A 26,704-nucleotide genomic window follows, 5' to 3' on the forward strand; every position below is an offset into this window, starting at 1 on the left:
CAGTTTGTGAGTTCGAGTCCCATGTTAGGCTCTATGCTGACAGCTCAGAGCCTGGAACCTGCTTCATATTCTCTCTCTACCCCTCCCCTGCTCATGCTCTGTCTCTCTCTCTCTCATAAATAAATAAACATTAAAAAAAAAATTTTTTTTTTTAATAAAATAAAACAACCTTTTCCCAGCAACCACAACTTCTATCCCTTCGACCCACATACACTCACAGGGCCACCAACGTCCCTAAGGCAGTACTGAGGTACCAGAGAGCACGAGCCACCCAGGTGGGTTTGCAGCATGCTTCCAGCAGGCTGTAGCCCAGAACAGGCACAGGCTCACCGACACCGTGTCCAGGAGAACACAGTCTTACTGGAGGATCTGGACGGAGGCGCTTCAGGGTAATGGAGGTCAAGGACCTGATGACTTTCTGCCTTTGCTTTGCCTCCCGACATCACTCCTACGCGCACTGCAGTGCCGGGCTACCAAAGCTCCTCCTTCCAACCACCAATCCTCCCCAGTAGCCGGGGACAGGAAACCAGAATGGGTCGTGTGTGAATCCTCCAGAATTCCTCCACAGACGGGGTTTTGGCTCGTAGTACATGTCCTTCTGCAAACAGCCCGGAGAGACATGTGTTCTCGGGAGCTCTGGCCGGCTCCATCCTCCACACAGAGCCCCGGGGCTCTGCTCCCCTGGAAGGGGGAGGCAGTAATACCTTCTTGGGAAAGCATTCATCAGATTTGGCCAGGTCAAATTAGCTGCTATTCACTGAGCACCTGTAAAATGCTTTGTGTTACTCCGGGCTCTATCCAAAGTGAATTCCTCCAAACGAGAGCACGCATATTCCTTGAGGTTGTAGAGTCTTCTTTGGGTGAAGGATCACTGTTAGCATTTCTAACCCTTCCCACGCACCAGCAATATCCCAACATGCCATAAAACTTCAGAGCACCAGCCTTCCGCAACACTGCATTTCGATTGGTTAGAAGAAAAACAGTATCACCCCGCCCTCGCCGGAGGCCCATTTAAGTATCTGCCCATTCTGAAGATGAACACGACCGCTGAGCTACATCATGTTTCCCAGACATGTTTTATCGTCAGACCGTAATCCACCTGCCCCTGTCCCCAGCAATGCTGCCATCTGTGTACCCATCCGCACACACTGGAAAACAACACACTGTGTATAGAAGTTTTACCTCTATTAGCGTAAAAATTCCCAAAACTAAGTAGGATTTCCAGTAACACTTTATGATCGCTTTCGTTAAGGAAGGCTTCCGTGCATCTTTCTCGGCTCTCAAAACTTCTTTATCCCAGTACCTGCAAGAGAAACAAAAGAACAGTGAGAAACCACACACCCGGCTACAGGGCCGAACGGGGGGGGGGGGGGCGGACAAATCAAAAGCTACGTGTTTACAGGACATTCTGTTTATCATAGGGCACTCTGTGGCTGCTTCACTGGCACTGCTAAACGTGTGCAGGGCTCCTAAAAGACGTGTGGTGCGGAACCTGAAGCACCAGAAAAACACGCTTGAGGGAGAAAGTTCCAGTCTCAGGAAACAAGTCACGGCCAAGCGCTGCTGGATTTACAGCACCATGAGCAAGCCAGTAAGGCAGACCTGAGTCCAGACAGCCTCCTCCAGTGATACCATCTCCGGGACAGATCCTGGCATCCAGAGCCTCTGCTGCTGGCAACTGCCACCCCACAAATGCACAGGAAACATATGCTTTCCCCCAGCCACCAAAGTAGGCTAAGCCCAGGGACAGCCTGAGGGAAGGTGAGTGTACCGCATTAGGAAAGGAAGCTCAGGCCAGACCCATCCCAAACCAGAGACACACACTTAGAAATTCTCATTCCTCCTCACCCGGCTCATTCCTGCCCATGGCTTACCCTTGCAACTCCTCTCCAAGATGCTTTGAGCGATCTTCTGGAAGCACCGGATACATATCATCTTCTTCCAACCTCCGTTTGTGACCGATTTTAAACAAGGGGTTCAGCCACCTGTTAAAAATTAAGAGAAAAGAAGAGTGACACAGATCCAAATTACACATCTGTCTCATTAGAACTTTCATTCATGGGGTTTGTTAAAAAAAAAAAAGGGGGGGGGCTCCAAAAGACAAATACCATACAATTTCACTTACATGTGGAATCTAGAAACAAAATGAACAAACAAAAAGCAGAGCAGGAACAGACCCATAAATACAGAAAACAAACTGATGTTGCCGGAAGGGAGGGGGATGTGCAAAAGGTGGGGTTGGAGGTTCGCGCTTCCAGTTACAGAATGAGGAAGTCACATGGATGAAAGGCACAGCCATCGGGAATATAGTTAATGGTGTTGTTGAGTTTTTTACTAGGATTTTATTTTTAAGTAATCTCTACACCCATCGTGGGGCTCAAACTCACAACCCCAATGTCAAGAATTGCATGCTCGGGGCGCCTGGGTGGCGCAGTTGGTTAAGCGTCCGACTTCAGCCAGGTCACGATCTCGCGGTCCGTGAGTTCGAGCCCCGCGTCGGGCTCTGGGCTGATGGCTCGGAGCCTGGAGCCTGTTTCCGATTCTGTGTCACCCTCTCTCTCTGCCCCTCCCCCGTTCATGCTCTGTCTCTCTCTGTCCCAAAAAAAATAAATAAACGTTGAAAAAAAAAAAATTAAAAAAGAATTGCATGCTCTACCCACTCAGCCAGCCAGGCGCTCCCAGTCAGTGGTGTTGTCATAATGATGTATGGTGACAGATGGTAGCCAAGCTTGTGGTGAGCACAGCATAACCTGTACACCTGAAACTAAAGTAATATCCTGTGACGACTATACTTCAAATTTTTTGAAAGTTTACATTTTATTAAACATTTTTTTAATGTCTATTTAGGGGCACCTGGGTGGCTCAGTCAGTTAAGCGTCCGACTCCGGCTCAGGTCATGATCTCATAGTTCGTGAGTTCGAGCCCCGCGTCGGGCTCTGTGCTGACAGCTCTGAGCCCGGAGCCTGCTTCAGATTCTGTGTCCCCCCTCTCTCTGCCCCTTCCCTGCTCATGCTGTGTCTCTCTCTGTCTCAAAAATAAATAAACATAAAAAAAATGTCTATTTAATTTTGAGAGAGAGAGAGAGGACATGAACATGAGTAGGGGCAAAGTGGGGAGGGCAGGGGACAAGAGAGGATATGAAGCAGGCTCTGGGCTGACAGCAGAGAGCCCTGTGCAGGGCTCAAACTCAGCAACTGTGAGATCATGACCTGAGCCAAAAAATTAAGAGTTGGACACTTAACTGACTGAGCCACCCAGGCGCCCCTGAAAGCGTACATTTTAAATATAGAGATATGGAGGGGAAAATAAATGCGCGCGCGCACACACACACACACACACACACACACACACACAGCTCTATCCACTGAGAGGCCCTGGGAACACTGACACACCAGCAGCAAAAAGCATTCCAGAGCCCAGATTCTGGGTTTTATTTTTTTCTTTTACATAAAGAAAAACAAAAATAGTTTTTCTTATGATGAGAACTTTTAAGATCTACTCTCTTAGCAACTTCCAAATACATAATACAGAATTATTAACTATAGTCACCATGCCATACATTACATCCCCAGGACTGACTTCATAACTAGAAGTTTATGCCTTTTGGCCTCCTGCACCCAGATCCTGGTTTTTCAGTATCTTTCTTCCCTAAAGAAACCAGGTCTCCTTGAAGAAATGTCTCATTTCCAGGTTGGGGCAATATGCGGAAGCACCTGTCGATTACCTTTTTTAATTGTCATGTTAAGTGCCTGGCATTAAGTTTCCGGTTGCTGAGGCATTCACTGATTGCTGAGGCATTCACTGCGAGTCATTCCATCTCAAATAAAGACAGCCACACTGGATCAAGAGCCACATTACACCACCCATAAAGTTCCCTCTTCTTGTAAGAAAACTCAGGATTAGGGGTACCTGGGTGGCTCAGTAGGTCAAGCATCCAACTTCGGCTCAGGTCAAGATCTCACGGTTCACGAGTTCGAGCCCCACATCAGGCTCTGTGCTGGCAGCTCAGAGCTTGGAGCCTGCTTCAGTTCTGTGTCTCACTCTCTCTGCCCCTCCCCTGCTCGTGCTGTGCGCCTCCCTCTCTCTCTCTCTCTCTCAAAAATGAACATTAAAAAAAATTTCTTTTGTAAAGAAAACTCAGGATGACAGAGATAACTGACCATCTCTGACCGCTGGCTTTTCCCATGCCTTCATTCCCACTTATGTTCTCAGTTCACCAAGAAAGAGTGAACTTGCAAAACCCCAGGCACCCTACCCAACCTCTGTAGAGGCAGAACCCCAGATCCAGGTGTGTGCATGCCCAGGCATGCCGTGCACTCTCTAGAACGTATGGGTAATAAACCTTGTCATTTCTAAAGTTCCCTGATGGTTATCGCTGAGACTCGTCTTGCAACCACGAGAATCACACAGGCTGGTCCGACCACAACACAGGCTGCAAAAGGGACAATGCCCTCAGGGCTGTCGCAAAAGTAGCAGAGCCCAGGTGAGCAGTGTCCCAGGCTTTCCTGACAAGGGCACCTCCCTTCACAGGCTGACACGAGCACAGAACAGGCAGAGAAAGCTTGAGATGAGCTCACAACACCTTACACTCAAAGAATCACGAAGATGCGTCCAAAAGACAGAGGAGACTGCGCAAAGGGCTCTCACCAGACAAATCTGGGATGCTCCCGGCATCACATAATAAATGGCGAGGAGTCAAACCATTAAGTAACAGAAGAATCCGTGAATCCTTACTGCCACAGAAACGTGAGAGAAGAGAAAGCTCTTGCATTCTAGAATGCAAATATAGAAGGAACCATGGAGTTAGGAAATTACCAATGAAGTTAAAACTCATGGGTGAAAGTCTGATGTGCAACACGGTACTTGTATAATTCCAAATGATCTCTACGAATTACTAATTATGAAACAAAAAAATAATAACTGTACAGAGGATCCAAAAAAAAAAAACTATACATAGGCTCCTGGGTGGCTCAATCAGTTAAGTGTCCGACTTTGACTCAGGTCATGATCTCACGGTTTGTGAGTTCGAGCCCCACATTGGGCTCTGCGCAGACAGTGAGGAGCTTGCTTGGAATCTCTCTCAACCCCTCTCTCTGCCCCTCCCCTGATTGCTCTGTCTCTCCCAAAATAAACTTAAAAAAATTTTTTTAAAGATTAAAAGAAAAAAAACCTCTGCAAATCCATTATGTATTATTTAGATGACAATAATTAATACGCAGAGATGGCCTAACGATGAACACCATTTCACCGATTCACCAGGGTAAGGAAATTTCTGAAGCCAGACAATAATAGCCTGTGAAAGTAGAGATTCTACTTCTCTTATTCATTGCTTTATCCCTAGCACGATACTGGATACCAAAGAGGTGCTCCAGAATTTGTTGTTGAATAAATGAATGTCTATGAATCATGAAGCAAAAAAGAGAAACCGACCTTCAGATTTTGCTAACCCTGGTAGCCTGGTACCTCCAAAGAAGCCCAGTTCAGGAGCTGGAAGGCTGGATTCTGGTCCCAGACTGCCCCCTGCTCCAATTCTACAAATTCAGCACCTCCACGACCCTTTGCCAGTCACCTAGTATCTCGGTGTCTCAATTTCCTTCCAAGAGAAAAGTACAGATCTGTGAGCTTTAACCATCAAACAGCTTGAAACATACTGGGTCATTTATTCCCTGTAGAAAACGCTCATGCAATTAGCAGTGGAACTTACCCAGATGAGGACACCCTGCCCTGAAAGGCCCTCTTTAAAATTCTGGTTTTGAAGAGAAAAAGATGCTTTTCATTAGGAAAATGGACATCAAAACCACATGAGACGTCAGCTCACACATATCAGCAGGGCTACTGTCAGAAAATAAATATCAAGTTGGGTGAGAACATGGAGAAACTGGAACCCTGGCGCAGAGCGGTGGAAATGTAAAATGGTGGGGTCACACGGGACAAATATTACGATTCCACTTACAGGAGGTACTTAGAGTCGTCAAATATGGAGAGACAGAAAGAACTGTGGTTGCCGGGGGACCGGGGGAGGAAGGGGAAACTGGAAGCTCGCACTTGACGAAACACCAATGCAAGATGAAAATTGTTACCTAACAGTGTGAATGCATTTAACACGACTGAACTGTACACTTAAAATGGTGAGGGGGGTGGGGCGGTGTCCGGGTGGCTCAGTTGGTTAAGCTTCCAACTTCAGCTCAGCTCACGATCTCACAGTTCATGGTTCAAGCCCCACATTGGGCTCCATGCTGACAGCACAGAGCCTGCTTGGGATTCTCTCTCTCCCTCTCTCTCTGCCCCTCTCCCGACTCAGGTTCTATAGCTCTCTCTCAAATAAATATTTAAAAAGATAAAAAGATGGCAAACTTTACGTTACATGTATTTTACCACAATTTTTTTTTTAATTTAATGAGAAAAAAATTCTGCTAGGTCTACCACCGGAGGAACTCCAGACTTTGCTAACTTTCTGGTGGTATGACCTTGAATTAGCCACACAATCTCTCAGTACTGGCCTCTGGGAAACAGGGAGAACACCTCCCAAGGCTGCTGAGGGCGTCAGCCAGGGTTTCTTTCAATACCACAAACACCCACCCAACATGCAGCCACTCTGGAAAACACTATAGAGGCGCCTCAAAAAGTTAAAATAGAACTACCTACTAACTAACCAGCTAGCAACTGCACTACTAGATATTTATCCAAAGGATACAAAAGTAGGGATTCGAAGGGGCACATGCACTCCGATGTTTTTATCAGTGCTGTCAACAATAGCCAAACTATGGAGAGAGCCCAAGTGTCCATTGACAGACGAATGGATAAAGAAGATGTGGTGTATACATACATTGGAATACTGCTCTGCCATCAAAAAGAGTGAAATCTCGCCATTTGCAATGACATGGATGGAACGAGTGTATTATGCTAAGTGAAATAAGTCAGTCAGATAAAGACAGATACTGGATGATTTCACTTCTATGTGGAATTTAAGAAACAAAACAGATGAACATAGGGGAAGGAAAGGAAAAATCAGATAAAAACAGAGAGGGAGGGGCACCTGCGTGGCTCAGTCAGTTAAGTGTCTGACTTTGGCTCAGGTCACGATTTCCCGGTTCTGGCTCAGTTTCTGTGCTGAGAGCTCAGAACCTGGAGGCTGCTTCGGATTCTGTGTCTCCCTCTCTCTGCCCATTCCCCCACTCACACTTGATCTCTCTCTCTCCAAAATAAATTTAAAAATTAATTTAAATATTTATACAATATATATAATTTATAACTATATATTATATATAATTAATATTAAAATATTTTTTTAAAAAAAGCAGAGGAAAACAAACCATAAGAGACTCTTAAATACAGAGAACTGAGGGTCGCTGGAGGGGAGGTTAGTGGCGGGGAGGGGCTAGATGGGAGATGGGCATTAAAGAAGGCACTTGTGGGGATGAGCACTGGTGATGAATCACTAAATTCTACTCCTGAAACCAACACTATACTATGTCAACTAATTTGAATTTAAATTAAATAAGTAAATAAAAATAACACGAAATCTACCCTCTTAAAAAAAACACACCAAATACCAGCAGTTATGATGACACAGCTCTTAATCACATTTGGGACCCCTTAAAAAGGCTCTAATAACTTAGATGAAGTTAATTAATCAAACTTTTTCTTTCACTACAGCCCTCCCAATGCCCAAATCCCAAAAAGCCAGGCTGAGCCCCGTGGACACCAGAAAAGGCCAAAAGCTTGCTTTTCCACCTGATGGCAAGCGTACTTAAGTAAGGACTGGACACAGAGACCTGAGACAACAGACCTCTGAATGTCGACTTATCTTTTCTCCCCGGGGACATTTAGCCAACAATTCCAGACCACTGGGGATTGAGCTGTCCAGCAATCCAGCTCCACCCCAACAGTCCTTCCCTCCACAGCTTACTCTCTCCTTCCTGCCTCCTGCACAGCACTGAACACAGCGGTGGGTTTTCCTCCAATCCACCAGACCATCAGCCCTTCAGGGCAATGACGACTCACACACCACTTGGACTCACTTCCAAGCACAGAGCCTGGTATGTCATGGTGCCTGGGCACAGATGTCCCAGGAATCCATCCAGCCAGTGCCATACGGGAACACCTACCCTGCAGGTGAGCTATCCCAGTTCCCTCCACCCCAGGGCCCATATTGTGGGCCCTGACCTTGACTTTGGGGCTTCCAGGGCTCACAGCTGTCCTTCCTATTTTCCTCCACTCCCACCAGCTAATCCATATCTCTTTATTGTGTCCCTTGTCCCCGCGCCATCACCAACACAGAGACTATATAACCATCATGCATGGATTACTGTCCTAATCCCCTTCTTTAAAAAAATATTGTGTTCAATTCAGGAAGTGAGAAGAATCATGAGTAAGATCCTACTCCTGCTGGTCAACTCACAAGGTCTTAAAGGGATTAAATCACCATTGTTTGGAACCAGCAAGGAGACAACCAGCAGGTGATACCCTATCTAGTTAGTATAGCCAGCATGGCTACCACTAGACGGAGGAGTCAGTCATCACCCAAGATCCCCTCTGAGCCCAAGAGCGCCTGATGCGGACTCTTCTGCGAAGATCTGGCCATGAGTGCCCGTTTAATCAAATGCTTTCTTCCAAACTGTTAAACCTCATCCCTCATAAAGGAGGACACTTTATCCCCATAAAGGAAGTTCTTCCTTCCAAGCTGCCATCAGCAGTCTGACCGCCGTCCCCAACCCTCCCTCCCAGCCCTCCATAGGAAACTCTCCTGTGACCAGCAAACTCCCCTGGGCCCTCAGCTCCTTGCTCTTAGCACACCCCTGGCTGGCCCCTCGGACACAACTTTCCTGCAGCCTCAGGGTGGCCCTTCAGGATCCCAGTTCTGTTTTCTAGCCTCATACCCGGTCCGTGCCTCCTAGCCGTAAACACCCCTGGCACCTGCTATCACTGCTGCACCTACAACATTCTCTGTCACTGTCATTCTTCCGGGGCTTCCCTTCACCCCAACTCCCTGCATCACCGTAAGTGGCTTCCAAACCCAATACAAACAGCACCCCAAACCCCAGCCATTCACATTCTGGTTCTCATCTCTTCTGGAACCTTCCTGACTCTCAATCTTCTGATGAATACAAAGATAGGCTTCCAGACCCCCACCATGCTCATCGGTGCCTGTGACTGTGCACCTGCCATCCTCTTACTTACTCTGCAAGCCACTCCCTGGAGTGCAGCCTTGTGCTTTCCCTAGGGGACAGCAATCCACCCCCTGCCTTCCAATACCATCCACCTGCCGGCAGTCAGACCTCTCCCACCAAACCCCAGATTCCCAGGGCTAAGTGCCCACTTGTCATCTCCTCTCAGATGCCAAAGAGGTAGCTCCCTTTAACGTCTACAGAGGAACTCCTGATTTCCCCGCCAAAACCGTTCTTCCCCATCTCTGTAAATATCAACCTCCAAAACAAGAGCCCACCATTCAAACCTGAAGCCCGGTAGTCACTGGATGCCTCCCTGCCCCTCAGCCAACCCATCAACTACTCCCGTAGCTGCTACCTCCTGACCCCATCCACTTTTGGCACCTCTGCTCCCCCCACTGTGTCTTGGGGCTGCAGCAGCCTGCTAACTCACCTGCCTGCTTGCACTCTTGGTTTCCCTGTCTTTCTACAGAAACGCCAGAATGATTTCTTAAAAACACAAGGCTATGCTGTTCTGCCGCCGCAGAATTACACCTAACCTCCTTCCTAACAAGGTGGCATGCATGACCGGGTCCCTCCTGGATCACCAGCCCCATCTCCAGCCTAGTCCCCCACCCCCATCCCTGTTCGGTGTTCCAGCACCGGCCTCAGTGGTTCCCAGGTCCTGTTTGCTGTTCCCTTTGCTGAGAACAAATGTTGTTCCCCATTTTCTCCCACGGCTGTGCCTTCTCTCCTCCAGGTCCCAAACTAACAGCCACCTCCACCGCAAAACCTAGGCTACCTTCTCTTAAAAAACCAAACACATACGATTCCCTCCTTTATTTCCCTCTTCTAACCTTCTTTACCTACTTACTACAATCTATTTGTTGAGAGAGAAAAAAAAATCCATTTATTTTGTGGATTTATCTCTCTCCCCTCTAGAGCAAGAGCTCCATGAGGGCAAGACAGTCCTTCTGTGGTGTTCCCTGTGCCTGGCACATAGGGAGTCAGTCACTCAAAACTCTCCCCTGGTTGAGAAGTGGGGGCAGAGAACATTCTTAGGACCCTGGCTAAGCTCTTGTAGGAGAAGGGGAATGTGCAGGTCATTTGAGGTCAGTAAATCATTCAACGAATGCCCTAACCCCACTCAAATAAGTCATTTATTGTTGAAAGAATGTATTTTAAAGTACTTCTACCTGTGGCTAATTATTAATCATTGGCTAATTTGCCCTGGAGATTCTGCCAACCTGTCACTGGAAACTCCTGTGGCCCAACCTGGGCAGAGCTGGGGTGGGGGGGACAGGGGGTGGAGGGAGGTGGAGTGGTCAGGGTCAAGGACACCCCAGAGCAGGGACTGGGAGGAGGGACAAATGAGAGGCACACAGATCTCACAGTAAGACCCACCCTACCTCGGGCACCTGGGTGGCTCAGTCGGTTCAGCGTCCCACTCTTGGTTTTGGTTCAGGTCATGATCTCAGAGTTTCATGGGTTCAAATCCTGTATCAGGCTCTGTGCTGACAGCATGGAGCCTGCTTGCGATTCTCTCTCTCCCCCTCGCTCTCTGCCCCTCCCCCACTTGTGCTCTCTCTCAAAATAAACTAACTTTAAAAATGTTTTAAAAAAAGACCCACCCTACATTATTTGAACGCCCTTCCACTAAAAGCAGGGGTTCGTATGCTCAGCACTCCTGACATCTTGGGCTGGATGCTTTAGTCGTAGGGGGCTGACGAGCAGCAACCCTGGACTCTACCCTCAAGATGCCAGTAGCATCTCCCCACCCCAGGTTGTGACAACCAAAAACATCTCTAGACGTTGCCTGGATGGCAAAATCCCCTGGGCCAGAACCACTGTCCCAAGCTTTTTGTGTTTCTAGAAAAGCCATACAACGTTCCTTCAAATGTTGGCCCCAGAGAGTACCCACAGGCCACTTGTAGTCGTCCCTTAGCCACCGAAACAAGGGTAACAGTATAAACCCATTTCATACTCATTGGTCCAAATTTCCTCCAGGAACTCAGTCCGGTGAGGGATTTATATTGAAGAATGACAGCAGGACATGGCAGGGGTGGTCATAAGCTATAAGAAGATCAGCTTCTTGGCTTTCTGCAGGGTCTCCATAGGGATAAGAGATCAATACCCCACGCGCCAAGGACCGATCTTCTGTACAGCAAAGATTTTCAAAGTGAGATCCCCAGACCAGCGGCATCAGCATCCCCTAACTTATTGGAAATGCAGACCCCAGAACTATGCATCACAAACTCTACAGTGAGTGTCACAACTCTGTGTCTTACCAACTCTTCCAGGATGCCCAAGTTTAAGAATGTTCCATACAGGGGCATCTGGGTACTGAGTCAGCTAAGTGTCTGACTCTTGATTTCAGCTCAGGTCATGATCTCACGGGAAGAGGGTTTGAGCCCCGAGTACTGACCGTGTGGAGCTTGCTTCAGATATTCTCTCTCTCTCTCCCCCTCTCTCTGCCCCTCCCCTATTGCACGTGCAAAAATAAAATATTTTTATTATTAAAAAATAGTAATAATAAAAAGACTGTGCCGTACAGTGTGTTTTGGCATAACCATTGGGAAGCTCTTGTGTGGTCCTTATATCACCAGTCCCAACCGTCCCAACCCTGGCTAAAGAGTAAAATCCCAGTCTTGGCCTGGAGCATTTTAAACCCAAGACCAAAAGATATCGAAGCCCCATCCAATGACTGAATCAGAGTAAGCCAAGTTAGAAGCCACTAGCGGCCTTTTCAAAAGGCCGCCCAAGCCCTGCCAATTCTGGTCACTGGCCAGTCCAAGGAGCCATCTGCACAATGAAGAGTAGAAAGCATAGGCACCCGGGGGGCCTCAAAGGAGGTTAAGGAGGGCTACCAAGAAGAGACAAAGCTGGGGTCAAGTTCAGGTCTCCCTGAGGAGACCAGGGAGAAAGAGGGATTTTCCAGAAAAACAAAACCAGACATGCAAAGACATATTGCCTAGGGACAGCAGGTTCAAAACCACATGGGATTTGGTGTGGTAATGGGGGAACTATCCAAAGGTCTTATCCTCCAAATGTAAGAATTTGAACATTATCTTTTATCCTGTAAAACAGAAAGAGTACAAGGTTTTTGTTTTGTTTTAAGTGTATTTGAGAGAGGGGGAAAGAGAGAGAGAGAGAGAGAGGATGTGAGCAAGTGGGGAAGCCAGAGAGAGGGAGAGAGAATCCCAAGCAGGCTCTGCCACTCAGCCCAGAGCCTGACTTGGGGCTCATACTCAACAAACGTGAGATCATGACCTGAGCTGAAACGAAGAGTCAGACACTTATTCAACTGAGCTCACCCTCCAGGCGCCCAATACAGTTTTCAAGCCACTTTGTAGATGACAGACTTTGGAAGGCAAGGAAACCAATCAGGAATTGGATTTGCGAGAAACATCAAGACAGTGCAATAAGCCACATTCCTTCATGCAAGTAAACTAGATCCTGGTCCCTCTCCCAGCCTTATTCCCCTGTAGCTAACAGATGTCACTTCCCATGGCTTGGTCCTAACTCTGGGACTGCCACTCCCCCATAAAGATAAACCACATGATCAGAAATCAGAGTTTAAAATTCAATATCCTATGGGGCACCTGGGTGGCTCAGTCGGTTAAGCATCCGACTTCAGCTCAGGTCATGATCTCACAGTTTGTGGGTTCGAGCCCCACATCGGGCTCTGTGCTGACGGCTCAGAGCCTGAAGCCTGCTTCAGATTCTGTGTCTCCCTCTCTCTCTCTCCTTTCCCCGCTCATACTGTCTTTCTTTGCCTCTCAAAAAATAAATAAACAATAAAATTTTTAATAGATAAAATTCAATATCCTATTACTAATTTACTCTATCAAAACAAGAGAAAAACATTGCAACTCACACCATTCTTTAAAAAAACTTTTTAATACCCTATTTAATATAAACTGAAGCATCTCTGTGTCCAATTATTCTGAATTCCTTAAAATTACCATAGCAGCAACATATTCTAAAATATATTTTACAATTCTATAATATATTTATTAAATATGTAAAAAACTACATCTGTGAGCAACTCTGCTTTCTAGCAAAACACACTAAATTTATTCCCTTTAAAGGAAGATACTAGAAAGGGATGGCTCATCCCATACTGGCTAACAGCTATCAAAGGTGGAGCGGTGGGGAAGCAGACAGAGAAAAATAAGATTTTTATATAGTTTTACAAAATTAGAAAGTCCAACACAAAGGTACTAAGGGCAAGTTGTAAGATGTGTAATACATAAACAAAAATCAACTGCAATGCTGTATTCTAATGATACTGTGGATGGGAGTGACTTCTGCTGATAAGTTATTGAAGATAATCACTTCAAAGACTCAGTGGTCAGAAAGTTTTTAGAAATTAGTAATTAACTTTAAATTTTTTTTAATGTTTATTTCTTTTTGAGAGAGAGAGAAAGACACAGAGTGTGAGCAGGGGAGGGGCAGAGAGAGAGGGAGACACAGAATCCGAAGCAGGCTCCAGGTTCTGAGCTGCCAGCACAGAGCCATGAGATCATGACCTGAGCCAGAATCAGACACTCAACCAACTGAGCCACCCAGGTGCCCCAGAACAAATAATTCTAAGATTTGTATGGAACCACAAAAGACCCCCAGTAGCTAAAGCAATCTTAAGAAAAACAAAACAGGAGACATCACTCTCCCTAACTTCAAAATACATTAGTACAAAGCTACAGTAATCAAAACAGTATGGTATGGGCATAAAAACAGATACACACATAAACAGAAGAGAGAGCCCCAAAATAAACCCACACATATATGGTCAATTAATTTATGACAAAGGAGGCAAGAATATACAATGGGGAGAGGATGGTCTCCTCAATAAATGGTGTTGGGACACTGGACAGCCACATGCAAAAGAATGAAACTAGACCACTACCTTACACTATACACAAAAATTAACTCAAATGGATTAAAGATGGACTTTAAGACCTGAAATCAGAAAACTCCCTGAAGAAAACATAGACAGTAAGATCCCTGATGCTGGTGTTAGCAATACTTTGGATTTGATACCAAAAGCAAAGGCAACAAAGCAAAAACACAACAGGGTGCCTGGGTGACTCAGTGGGTTAAGCATCCGACTTTTGGCTCAGGTCATGATCTCAAGGTTTTGAGTTCGAGCCCTGCATCGGGCTCTGTGCTGACAGCTCAGAGCCTGGAGCCTGCTTCAGATTCTGTGTCTCCCTCTCCCTCTCTGCCCCTCCCCCACTCATGCTCAGTCTCCCTCTCGCAAAAATAAATGTTAAAAAAGAAAATTTTACAAAGCAAAAACACACAAGTGGGACTATATCAAAATGTTTTAGTTTAGCTTCTTTTGCAATAACATGGATGGATGCACTTAGAAGGTATTATGCTAAGTGAAATAAGTCAGAGAAAGATAAATACTGTAGGATTTCACGTATACGTGGAATCTCAAACACAAACAGCCTGGGTGGCTCAGCCAGTTGAGCAGCAATTCTTGATTTCAGCTCAGGTCATGATCTCAGGGTCTTGGGATCGAGCCCCACTTCAGGCTCTGCACTAAGCCTGCTTGAGATTCTCTCTCTCCCTCTGCCCCTCTCCCCTTCTAGCGTGCTCTCTAAAATAAAACAAGACAAAACAGACTCACAGCTACAGAGAACCAGATGGTTGCTGCCAGAGTGGAGGGGATGAGAGTATGGGCAAAGTAGGGGAAGGGGATAAAAGGCTATAAACTTCCAGTCATAAAGTAAGACACAGGGACACAATGTATACTATAGGAGATATAGCTAATAACATATGACAACTTTGTATGGTGACAGATGGTAGATAAATTTATCTTAGTCATTTGGATAAATCTTAGTCACTTGAATAAATTTATCTTGGTCACTTGGATCACTTCCTAATGTATATAAATACTGAATCACTATGTTGTACACCTGAAACTAAGAATACTGTATGTCAACTACACTTCAATAAAAAAAAAAAAAAGTTTCCACACAGCAAAGGAAATCATCAACAAAATGAAAAGGCAACCTACTACTGAATGGGAGGAAATATTTAGAAATCACATATCTGACAAGGGTTTAACATATAATATATATAAAGAACTCCTACAACTCAACAGCAAAGAAATAATTTGATTGAAAAATTAGCAGAAGGGGGTGCCTGGCTGGCTTAGTCGGTGGAACATGCAACTTTTGATCTGGGGGTTATGGGTTCGAGTCCGTGTTGGATACAGAGATTACTTAAAAATTCTTTTTTAATTTTTAACATTTATTTATTTTTGAGAGACAGAGCGTGAGCGGGGAAGGGGGGGAGAGAGAGAGAGAGAGAGAGAGGGAGACACAGAATCTGAAGCAGGCTCCAGGCTCTGAGTGTCAGCACAGAGCCCCATGCGGGGCTCCAACTCACAAACAGTGAGATTGTGACCTGAGCCGAAGTCAGACGCTTAACCGACCAAGCCACCCAGGCGCCCCCAAAATATTTTTTTTTTTAAATGAGCAGAGGAGGGGTGCCTGGATGGCTCGGTCGGTTAAGAGTCCGACTTCAGCTCAGGTCATAATCTCACAGCTCGTGGGTTCGAGCCCTGCACTGGGCTCTGTGCTAATGGCTCGGCACCTGGAGCCTGCTTCAGATACTGTGTCTCCCTCTCTCTCTGCCCCTCCCCCACTCATGCCTGCTCAAAAATAAATAAAAACATTAAGCAAATAAAAGAAAAGATAAGCCAAGGATCTGAACAGACATTTTTTTCTACTGAAGACATACAGATGGCCAATAGATTCATTCGTACATGAAAAGATGGCCAACATCATTCATCATCAGGGAAATGCAAATCAAAACCACGAGGTATTGCCTCACACCTATTAGCATGGCCACTATCAAAGAGACAAAAAAAAAAAAAAAAAAAGAGGTAACAGGTGTTGGAGAGAATGTGGAGGAAAAGGAACCCTCATACACCACTGGTAGGGCCATAAACTGGTATCGCCACTCTAGAAAAAGAGGATCCACAAGAAACTAAGGATGCAGGCACCCCTTGGTCTAGCAATCCCACCTCTGTACCTAAAGGAAATGACATCATTACCTCAAAGAGAAATCTGGACTCCCATGTTCACCACAGTATTCACGTCAGATGTGGTGTTGTGTGTACATATATAAACGTGTTATGTATACACACACACAATGAAATGTTATTCAACCTTTTTAAAAAAGGAAATCCTGTTATTTGTGACAACATGGATGAACGTGGAGGGCATTGCGCTACATGAAATAAGTCACAGAGACTTGTACGTAGAATCTAAAACAAAGTTGAAGTCACTGAAACAGAAGTGTGGGTGAGGGGGCTGAGGGGGAATAAAGAGACTAGAAAAAGGGTACATACTTGCAGCTATGAAATGAGTAAGGGCTGGGGCTCTAATGTGTAACGTGGCGACTATGGTTGATAACACCGTACCGTATCACGGAAATTTGCCAGGAGAGGACTCAAACGCTCTCCCTAAAACAAGGGGGGGGGGTGTAATTATGAGGCAATGGATGTGTTAATTAACTAAAGGGTGGGAGATTCCTCTCACAACGTACACATATATTAAATCAACACACTGTACTCTTTAAATACCTTACAGTTTTGTCAATTATGCCTCAAAGCTGGGTGGAAAAAAGACTTTGGCTGGCGCTTGTCCCCAGTTCCTGGACTTTGTCCTGGCTCCTCTAAATCCCCGGAATTTTATAAACAACAAGAGTATGGGCCCTGATGGTTTATGCTAACAAGGGTGACTCATGGTGGCCCCAAAAGAATTTATGCTAACAGATGACTCAGGATAGGAACTAGCAAAGCTCCAAGGACCAACCACGTGACCAGAGGGTTGAGCCTATAAGTGACAGGACACCAGCCCAATCTCTGTGAGAGGAGGCTGGAGACGGAAATCAATAGCATCATCAGTGAGTCTACTGATGATGCCCACATGATCGAACCACAACAGGAATTCTGACACCAAAGCTTGGGGGAACTTCGCTGGTTGGCAGTATTCTGAATACTGTCACACACTGATGAAATGAAGAGTGACACGTCCCAACTCCACAGGGATAAGAACGCTTCAAGTCTGGGACCGTCCCAGACCTCACCCTCCCTTTGGTTCCAATTTGTATCCGTTTGCTATAATAAATCTGGCACTGTAAGTACAGCCCTTTCCTGAGTTGCATGTTGTAGCAAATCACTGAGCCTAAGTGGGTTTGGGGAACAGACTTTGTAGCCAGTTGGGTCAGAAGTGAAGGCGGCCTGGGGACCCCGTGAACCTGCAACTGAAGAGAGGTGTCTGAAAATTGGGCGGTCTTATGGAGGGTTGCGCCCTTCGCTTGTGAGGTCTGCCTGAATTCCAGGTCGTTGGGGCCAGCTTCCATGCAGGGGACACTCTCCCCAGAGCTCAAGACCAGATGCTCCCGTCTCAGGACACCACCTCCTTAGCTCCTTCTGGCCTCAAGGTCAGCTCCCCACTGGCCCCTCCACTCTGCCTCTTTCCCCCATGGTCTCCTCGTCCTCACCTCAGTTAATACAAAACTATAGTCCCAGACCTGGTGCCCACCAGCCCATCACTGTCACTGTGAACACTTCTGCCGGAAGCAAAAGACCAGGAAAATATGGTAAAAGCTCCCTCCCTTTGCCTTGTGACCACATGCTCTAATTCTAGGACGCAGTTGCCACATTTAACCTACAATGAAATCACCTGAGAATCTATTAAAAATAAACTCAGACCCCACTCGTTGGGGTTCTGTTTCCCAAGATCTGAGGCAGAAATGGAGAATCTGCATTTTATTAAGTTTGAGAGCAAGCTTGCACGCGTGAGCAGGGGGAGGGGCAGAGAGAGAAGAGGTGGGGGCAGAATCCCAAGCAGGATCCGTGCTGTCAGTGTGGAGCCCGATGCGGGACTCGATCTCACAAACCATGAGATCATAACCCGAGCAGAAACCAAGAGTCGCACACTTAACCAACTGAGCCACCCAGGTGCCCAGACAATCTGCATTTTAAACAAGCTCTCCTCACTGGTTTGGTCTGAGTTGCATGGAGATTTAATTATGCTTCCAGACAAGAGAGTCATATGAAGGTGGGTGGTAAACGATTCTTTAATCACAGGGTGTTAGAGAACACACCTTAGAAAATCTGGTGCAGCCCGTGAGCCCCAGAGAGAAAACCCGGCCTAAGACATCAAACATCAAGGTCAGTTAAATGACTGAACTAGGACCAAAATCCCAGGCTTCTGGGGAACCTGGCCCAAGGAAACCCAGAAAGGAACAGTAGATAGATGTCTGAGGGAAGAGCAGAGAGCAGGGATTTTGGACACTGCCCAGCAGACCAGCTACTGAATGAGGACAACAGGCCCTGGTGTTCCTGTCAGTTCATGTCACTACTGCCCACTGGCTCAAGGTAGAACCAGGCTAAGGCTCCAGACAGCTATGCAAAATGACAGCAGCAACATGCATGAGGAGAAAGCACTCTTGGTGGAGGGAAGGTGAGCACCTGGGCTTTGCCACGCCACCACGAAGAAGGTAGGATTCAAGTCAGGGGCACCTTTGAGGAGAAAACCTGACCCAACCTCACTGCTGCAGAGAAGCAGCCAACATGCTCAGAAAGCCCAGCAGTAAATCACGCTGGGAAACCATCAGCCTTGCCGAGAGTCACAGAATAAATTGAAGGTACCAGGCCAGACCCAATTTTTATATGTATGTTCTAATATATATATGGGAGGGGGGGGGTTCATTCCAATATTGGCTGGGCTATGAGTTAACAGACACATTTACAAGACTGTAATATCTCAAACTGATCCAATTTTTCTTTAAAACAATTCAGGAGGGGCGCCTGGGTGGCGCAGTCGGTTAAGCGTCCGACTTCAGCCAGGTCACGATCTCGCGGTCTGTGAGTTCGAGCCCCGCGTCGGGCTCTGGGCTGATGGCTCAGAGCCTGGAGCCTGTTTCCGATTCTGTGTCTCCCTCTCTCTCTGCCCCTCCCCCGTTCATGCTCTGTCTCTCTCTGTCCCAAATAAATAAATAAATAAACAAACAAACAAACAAACAAACAAACAAACCAATTCAGGAATATGTGACTAAACCTACAAAGCCAGAGTATCCTTTGCCTCCAACCATCCTTTTTTTTTTTTTTTTAAACTTTTAGAAATTTACTCCACAAAACTGAGCTATAAATCCTGTGAAAGAAGCCCATTACTTTCTCTCCCCAGTGCCCAGGCTAGTGCCTGGGGCAGAGAAGGTGTTGAATATGTATTTTCATGAAGAATGATTATATGGTTCAGAATTAAAGAATCCAAAGAATTTGGGCGCCTGAGTGGCTCAGTCAGCTCAGCGTCTGGCTCTTGCTTTCTGGTCAGGTCATGATCTCATGGTTCATGAGATCGAGCCCCATGTGGGGCTCTGCGCTGACAGCACTGAGCCTGCTTGGATTGTCTCTCTCTCCCCCTCTCCCCCTACCTCCTCAAAACAATAATTTTGTTTGTTTGTTTTTGTAAGACAAAGCAGGGACACCCGGCTGGCTTAGTTGGTAGAGTATGCGACTCTTTTTCTCGGGTGGGGGATCGCTGTGAGTTTGATCCCCACGCTGCATGTAGAGATTACTCAAAAAGAAAATCTTTTTAAAAATTACGACAAAAGATGGGAATGCAAGCTGGTGCAGCCACTCTGGAAAACAGTATGGAGGGCCCTCAAAAAAAACTACAAATAGAACTACCCTAGACCCAGCAACTGCACTACTAGGCATCTATCCACGGGATACAGGTGTGCTGTTTCGAAGGGACACATGCACCCCCATGTTTATAGTAGCACTATTGACAATAGCCAAAGTAGGGAAAGGGCCCAAATGTCCATCGATGGATGAATGGATAAAGATGATGTGGGGTGTGTGTGTGCGCATGCACACACACACACACACACACACACAATGGAGTATTACTCGGCAATCAAAAAGAATGAAATCTTGCCATTTGCAACTACATGGATGGAACTGGAGGGTATTATGCTAAGTGAAATTAGTCAGAGAAAGACAAAAACCATATGACTTCACTCATATGAGGACTTTAAGAGACAAAACAGATGAACATAAGGGAAGGGAAACAAAAATACTATAAAAACAGGAAGGAGGACAAAACAGAAGAGACTCATAAATATGGAGAACTGAGGGTTACTGGAGGGGTTGTGGGATGAGGGATGGGCTAAATGGGTAAGGGGCACTAAGGAATCTACTCCTGAAATCATTATTGTACTATATGCTAACTAATTTGGATGTAAATTTTTAAAAATTAAAAATTAAATTAAAAAATATATATAAATATAAAAAAAATTATGACAAAAAAATATATGCCTATTAAGATTTAAAAAATACCATGGAGAGTTTGAAGGCAACTTTTAGTTCTTTTTGAGGGATGGAAAGGGCTTGTGACTGGGACAGGATATGGGGACAGGTGGGAAAGAAAAGCTGGCAAAATCTTATTCTGGAACTTAGGTGGTAGTTACAAGGAGGCTAACGTTATAATTCTCTAAGCTATGCCTTTATTTTGTGTAATATTCCGTGCCTCTTTTATGACATAAGGTTAAAAAACTGATGTTAAATGAGAGGTACAATGGATAACTTAACAGTGTATGTTACATATAATCATATATTGACCATTTCCTAGAAATACTTGTGAAAATCACATAACGAATGTTTACAGTGACCTATTAAGAAAAGCAGGTTTTACTACCTTCCCTTTAAAAAAAAAAAAAAGAAAAGAAAAAAGAAACAGCAACACTATTCATATAAGGCTGCTGTGGCTGCATAACAAAACACCACGGACAAGATGGCTTACACAACAGAAATTTACTTTCTCACACAGCTCTGGAGGCTAGACGTCCAAGATCAAGGTGCTGGCAGAGTTAATTTCCTCCGAAGCCTCTCTCATTGGCTTGCAGATGGCCTCCTTTGTATCCTCACATGGCCTTTCCTCTGTGTACAGGCACCATCTACGTGTGTCCAAATTTTCTCTTCTTCTAAGGACACCAGTCAGATTGGATTAGGACCCACCCTACTGTCTTCATTTTAATCACCTCTTTAAAAGCCCCTTCTCTAAATACCATCACTTTCTGAGGTACTAGGCACTGGGGTTCCAACATGAGTTCTGGGGGCACACAATTCAGCCCATAACACAATTGTTCACACATCAGCCTTACCAAAAAAAAAAAAAAAAAAGACACAAACATCCAGGTCAAGAACAGAACAGGGGCAAGACTGGCCATGAGCTGAAAACTGCAGACACTCATAGATGGTACTCAGGGGTTCATTACACTGTTCCCTCTACTGTAGAATATGCTGGTCATTCTCCATCATAAAAAGGAGGGAGAGAGGGAAACAAGAGGAAAATCCCACCTGTGTGGGTCTTAGATGTTGGGTATTTTCTCTATAAAAGTGAGTCATCCAACTAACAAAATTAGTACTGTTTTTCTCTAATCATCAGTAAATATACTTTTTAAATAGTTTAATCTAGTGATCTAAGAAAAAGCACTAGAAGAGCACTGGGTGACTTAATGGGTTAGGCATCCAACTCCTGATTTCAGCTCAGGCCATCATCTCACAGTTCATGAGTTTGAGCCCCACATAAGGCTCTGTACTGTCAGTGCTTGGGATTCTCTCCCCCCACCCCTCCCCAGCTAGCGCATGCTGGCACACTTTCTCACTCAGAAAATAAGTAAAATAAAAATATTAAAAGAAAAAGTACTAGAGGGGCACCTGAGTGGCTTAGTGGGTTGAGGGTCCGACTCTTGGTTTTGGCTCAAGTCATGATCCCAGAGTCATGGGATTGAGCCCCGAGTCGGGCTCCCTGCTGACCACGGAGCCTGCTTAAGATTTTCTCTCTCTCTTCTTCTGCCCTTCTCCTCCATGCTCTCAAACAAATTTAAGGCATGGAAAAGAAAGGAAAGAAAAAGCACTAGAGGGGCGCCTGGGTGGCTCAGTCGGTTAAGTGTCCGACTCTTGACCTTGGCTCGTGTTGTGATCTCACGGTCAGGGAGTTTGAGCCCCACATCGGGCTCTGCACTGACAGCACGGCGCCTGCTTGGAATTCTCTCTCCTGCTCCCTCTGCCCCTACCTACCCACTCGTGCGCTCTCTCTCAAAGTAAATAAGCTTTTAAAAAGTTTACCTATAAACTTTCATAAAACAAAGGGAAAGAAAGAAAAAGCACTAGAAAAGGAGCAGCGGAAGCACAGATGGGCATCTGCTGAGCAATGAACCACACCCACAGCACAGCCCACCTAATCCACTCCCTGGCCCATTTGGGAGTCTCTCCCCCTCTCCCCTTATTCCCTGCTCAGGGTCTGACTCTATTTCCTAGCCTCCTCTTACAGTTAGGTGCAACCATGTGGCACCGGAGAGGAGGGAATGCGTGCCACTCACATGCAGGGCTCAGGCCTTAAAACTGTACACACCTCTCCACACTCCCCCTCTTCCCACCCACCCAAACCTGGAGGACGTAGCAACCCAGCTTCAACCGACAGGAGCCCGGCCTATGTCCACGCAGGTGCATCGCGTGGGATTTGTTAAGACGCGAATTCTGATTCACTAAATCGGGGGCCCAGCCTGAGACTCTGCATTTCCAAGCACCAGGTGCTGGCAATGGGCCTGGCTTGCGGACCACATTTGCAGGAGTGAGGGTCCTACGCAGAGCCCCCCGCAGGAGAGGCTCTCCTTTCCGATGCCTCAGAGACGGTGATCAAATCATGAGCAGTGGCAGACACAGCATAAAAGCCCCAACCGAGAAAACAGCCAGCTGGCCTGCCTCTCTTGATCTGTGACAAAGTTCAACTCAGACCTATGATTAACTCCAGTCTTAAAGCACAGCTCGCAAATGAATGCCAAGACAACTGCAGACAGATTACATTAGTGTGTGCAATGTGATAGGGGCTGGCCGGCTTCTATCAACAACAGTATCTGCCACCCTGAGTCAGAGGACGGGGCTGTCAACAGTGAGATTGGCAAAGACGGTCACTGCCGCCGAACGGAAACCGTGGCAGCTGGCCTAGGAGGAGAGAGCACAAAGGTCACATGGGAGCCCTGAGTTCACAGTCCCTCCACCAGCCACGCTGTTCTTGAGAAAGAAACCCCCACAGAGACTGATTACTCCCTGAGGCCACAGCGATGATCAACAAATGGTTTACCTATAAAACCTCGGCAAATATTTGTATCACCTTAGCCCTTGGAATACCACTATTTGTCCTGGATTTGCAGGAGGCAGATGAGAACTTGGTAGTAACCCCCAACGATACTTTGAGACGCTCTGGAATGCAGTGGGACTGTCTTGGGTTGAAGTTCAAGCTTACTTAACTTTGGGCCACCTGAGTGGCCCCGTCGGTTCAGCATCCAACTCTTGATTTTGGCTCAGCTCGTGATCTCGGTCGTGAGATAGAGCCCCGCAACAGGCTCTGTGCTGTCAGCTTGGGATTCTCTCTCTCCCTCTCTGCCCCTCCCCTCCTCACGCGTGCTCTTTCTCCCTCTCTCAAAATATTTAACAAAAACTTTAGGTTGCTTTTCTATTTTTTTTAAATGTTTGTTCGTTCATTTGTTTATTATCCATCCTTTTCTTTTTACAGGACAGACAGCGGGCCTACGCGTGGTGTGGCTTCGCACGAACCTGCAGGAGGGGAACAGGACTCTGTCTGCCCTCCATCGCCATTAGCCAAAATCCTGGAAAACATGCCCCACAGCCAAGAAGCTCCCATCCACCCAAGAGTTCCAAGCAAGCTCTGCCCACTAAGAAAAAGCCATTCGAATCTGAACTGCTGAGAAATCTAAATTACTGTCCGCACTCAAAGAGCACAGGCTGGTTAACGTCAAGGACACACCTGAGGGAGCTTCCTTGGGGAGATGCTCTTAGGGTTCAGATGAGAAGAACGTTAGCAGGGGGCACAACGGGTGTTTGTGGTGAAATACACTCACAAGGTTTTCCACGTTCGTGTGCCTCAGACAAACGTTTCACGGGCAGCGCCTGGCCCAGCCTCTCTTGAAATTCCACAAATTCCATAAAAAACATGAGCTCCAAGAGCAATCCCCTCTACTCGGAGTTGAGAAGAAGCCCCCCCCCAGGCCACAGGTTGTTTCTACTTTTTTCACTTCCTCCAAAGTGCCCGGTATAGCAAACAGCACATGCTAGACAAACCTACACACCTTCCACTTAACCCAGAAATAACACACATACACCCAATGTGTGAACTCATTGATTTTCTGCTTTCAAAAAAAGAAAGGCAGATATTTAGCCCAAAAACTTCAGGAAGAAGTATCTACTGCCATCAGTTTTCTCTAATTCAAAAGTCATTTAGATTTGCAAATCTCCCCAAAAACTTCCCAACATTTTTTTTTCCTGAAGTCTCCAAACAGCATGTGGTGTTATGGTTCTTAAACATTTTCTTTTCCTGGTGACTCTTTCAGCCTTCACGGATCCCGAGCCTAATTTCAGGGGCAGCTCCAGCTTGCCCAGCCTCCCGGAAGCTCTGTCAGCTTGGCTCGGGTGTGAAATCCTGAATGGCATCGTCGTTATTGCTTCCTTTTGTGCCTGTCCCCTCCCTTGGGGTCATGACTCTTCAGGCCCACCTATCAGGCAAAGTCATGCCTTCAATTCCCTGAAGAAGTAGATCAGTAAAAATACAAAAAGTTAAAATTAAAGGCAACACATCCAGAGGTAGCATTTGGTGCGTGTCCTTCTGTTCTACTGAGTGAACGGGGGCCTAGAACTTGGTTTAGCACCACAGACCCTCTTGCTCTCTCCAGGTTTTTTCCAGCTGATGCCAGGATTTTATTAACGTGTCTGCTTGGGCTATTATTTCTGCCCAAGCTCCCTTCTCCTCGGGCCTGGCCATCAGATTTCTCTCTAGATCATCACACAGCAAAACGAGTTTTATTATTTAAGGCCCCAGTGGAACACTGATGGAGACGTCAGCCCCTTGCCTGGGTTGCCGTACAATCCAAAATTATTTTTTGGCAAACGGTACGAAGTGTGGAGGGAAAGGGCAGGTGGTTACACAGCTAAGATTTTACTTCAAGTAAACACAATAACAAATTAACATAGTAGAGCCTAGTTTCTCCTTTAATTTTTATAATGTCCCCACCCTAGATTTAGGAGAAAAGGCAAAGGTTAATAAACACATATAATTTCATATTTCTGGTAATTATCCACAAGGTAATAACAGATTGCTTAAAGTCCACAAACAAAACATACAAGGCTCTCGCAGCCCCGAGGCAGAAGTGAAGGTGTGATCAAAAAGTCTCCGGGTGCTTGCTTGCTCGGGCTGGCCCTGAACTTGAAACCGCTCTTCCACACCAAATCAGTCCTCCAGGACTATCCCCTTCCATCTCTCTTCTAGGCATCGGTTTAGAGCTCTCGGCAGTGATTCCAGACCTGGAATACGGAATGCGTCGGCCACTTCTGACAAGCAAAAACAATTGGACCAGAAAAAAGAAGACCGGTGTGTACCGTATTTTATACACAACATGGAGAACAGCTGTCCAAAAACGAGAACACCAACTTAAAATGTAAGAACCTCTCCGCCTGCTACTCAGAGTTAAGGGGGGAAAAGCTAATTATAAATCATACACTTTTCTATTTAGGCAATACTATGTCAATGGGACAGCTTTTAGGAAAATTCCAGCTAAACTAGTTCATTCTTTGAAACATTAGGTCAACTACAAACATACCAACCCTCAGCTTGAATAGCTGCATATTCAGAAAGAACAAAAATATCCTTTGAAAAGCCTCTGTACACGGTCTGTTAAAGGGCTTACTCCGTAGGAATCAGAAGAGGGAAAACTCCATAGGGAATCTCAGGACATGCTAAAACAGCTTTCTTAATAATCTTAGGATCTCCTCCCATTCGCTTTGAAAAACGTTTCCTATAACCACAAAAATTCAGTGGTGGAAAAAAAAAAAGGCAACTGAAAACAACACAAGCGGGTTTAGTCAGTAAGTGAAGGGAATACCACACGGAGATACTTTATACACGGCCTGTCACCCCTGGTTCCCATCCGTCCTCTGTCCCCCGTCCTAAATCAACCCCAGCCATCTGAATGCCGTTCCCAGGCAAATCCGAGTCCCTCTAGCAAGCCCCTCTGCTCCTCATCCCTCCATGAAGGTCACCGGCACTTCATCAGGAGGAAGGGGACTCAGAGGGAAGACAGACCGCTCCTCCCACATACGCCCTGCAAGAGTGGAGAACAGTGAGCACCCAACTGTGTAACCCAGGAGAGAGGAGATGCACCTCCTTTCTCCCTCCAAAGAGGCCAGAGCCAAATGACATCTTCCTCCCTCGTCCCTGCAGAAGCAGCCCTCCAACGCTCTCAAAGCACAGCATGTGTGCGACAACTTTATTAATTAAAAAGGCGGGGGGGGGGGGGGGGAGCGCCTGGGTAGCTCAATAGGTTAAGCGTCTGACTTCAGCTCAGGTCACAATCTCATGGTTAGTGGGTTCAAACCCCATGTCGGGCTCTATGCTGACAGCTCAGAGCCTGGAGCCTGCTTCGGATTCTGTGTCTCCCTCTCTCTCTGCCCCTCC

At 46.2% G+C, this 26,704-nt stretch overlaps 1 protein-coding gene across 5 annotated transcripts in view; it reads right to left on the reverse strand.

Annotated features, from left to right (window-relative positions):
• The window catches only part of ABCC4 (ATP binding cassette subfamily C member 4), a 262,716-nt gene that overhangs the window by 214,015 nt on the left and 21,997 nt on the right, over positions 1 to 26,704 (reverse strand). For all 5 annotated transcript variants that reach the window (XM_045480729.1, XM_045480750.1, XM_045480739.1 and 2 more), the window contains exons 2-3: positions 1,875 to 1,985; positions 1,183 to 1,303 (exon numbers count right to left, since the gene is read on the reverse strand). In XM_045480729.1, coding sequence (XP_045336685.1) covers positions 1,183 to 1,303; positions 1,875 to 1,985 — 232 coding nt within the window. The remainder of the gene's footprint in view (positions 1 to 1,182; positions 1,304 to 1,874; positions 1,986 to 26,704) is intronic.

This window comes from Leopardus geoffroyi, chromosome A1 (genome assembly GCF_018350155.1).
Source record: "Leopardus geoffroyi isolate Oge1 chromosome A1, O.geoffroyi_Oge1_pat1.0, whole genome shotgun sequence".
Taxonomy (NCBI): domain Eukaryota; kingdom Metazoa; phylum Chordata; class Mammalia; order Carnivora; family Felidae; genus Leopardus; species Leopardus geoffroyi.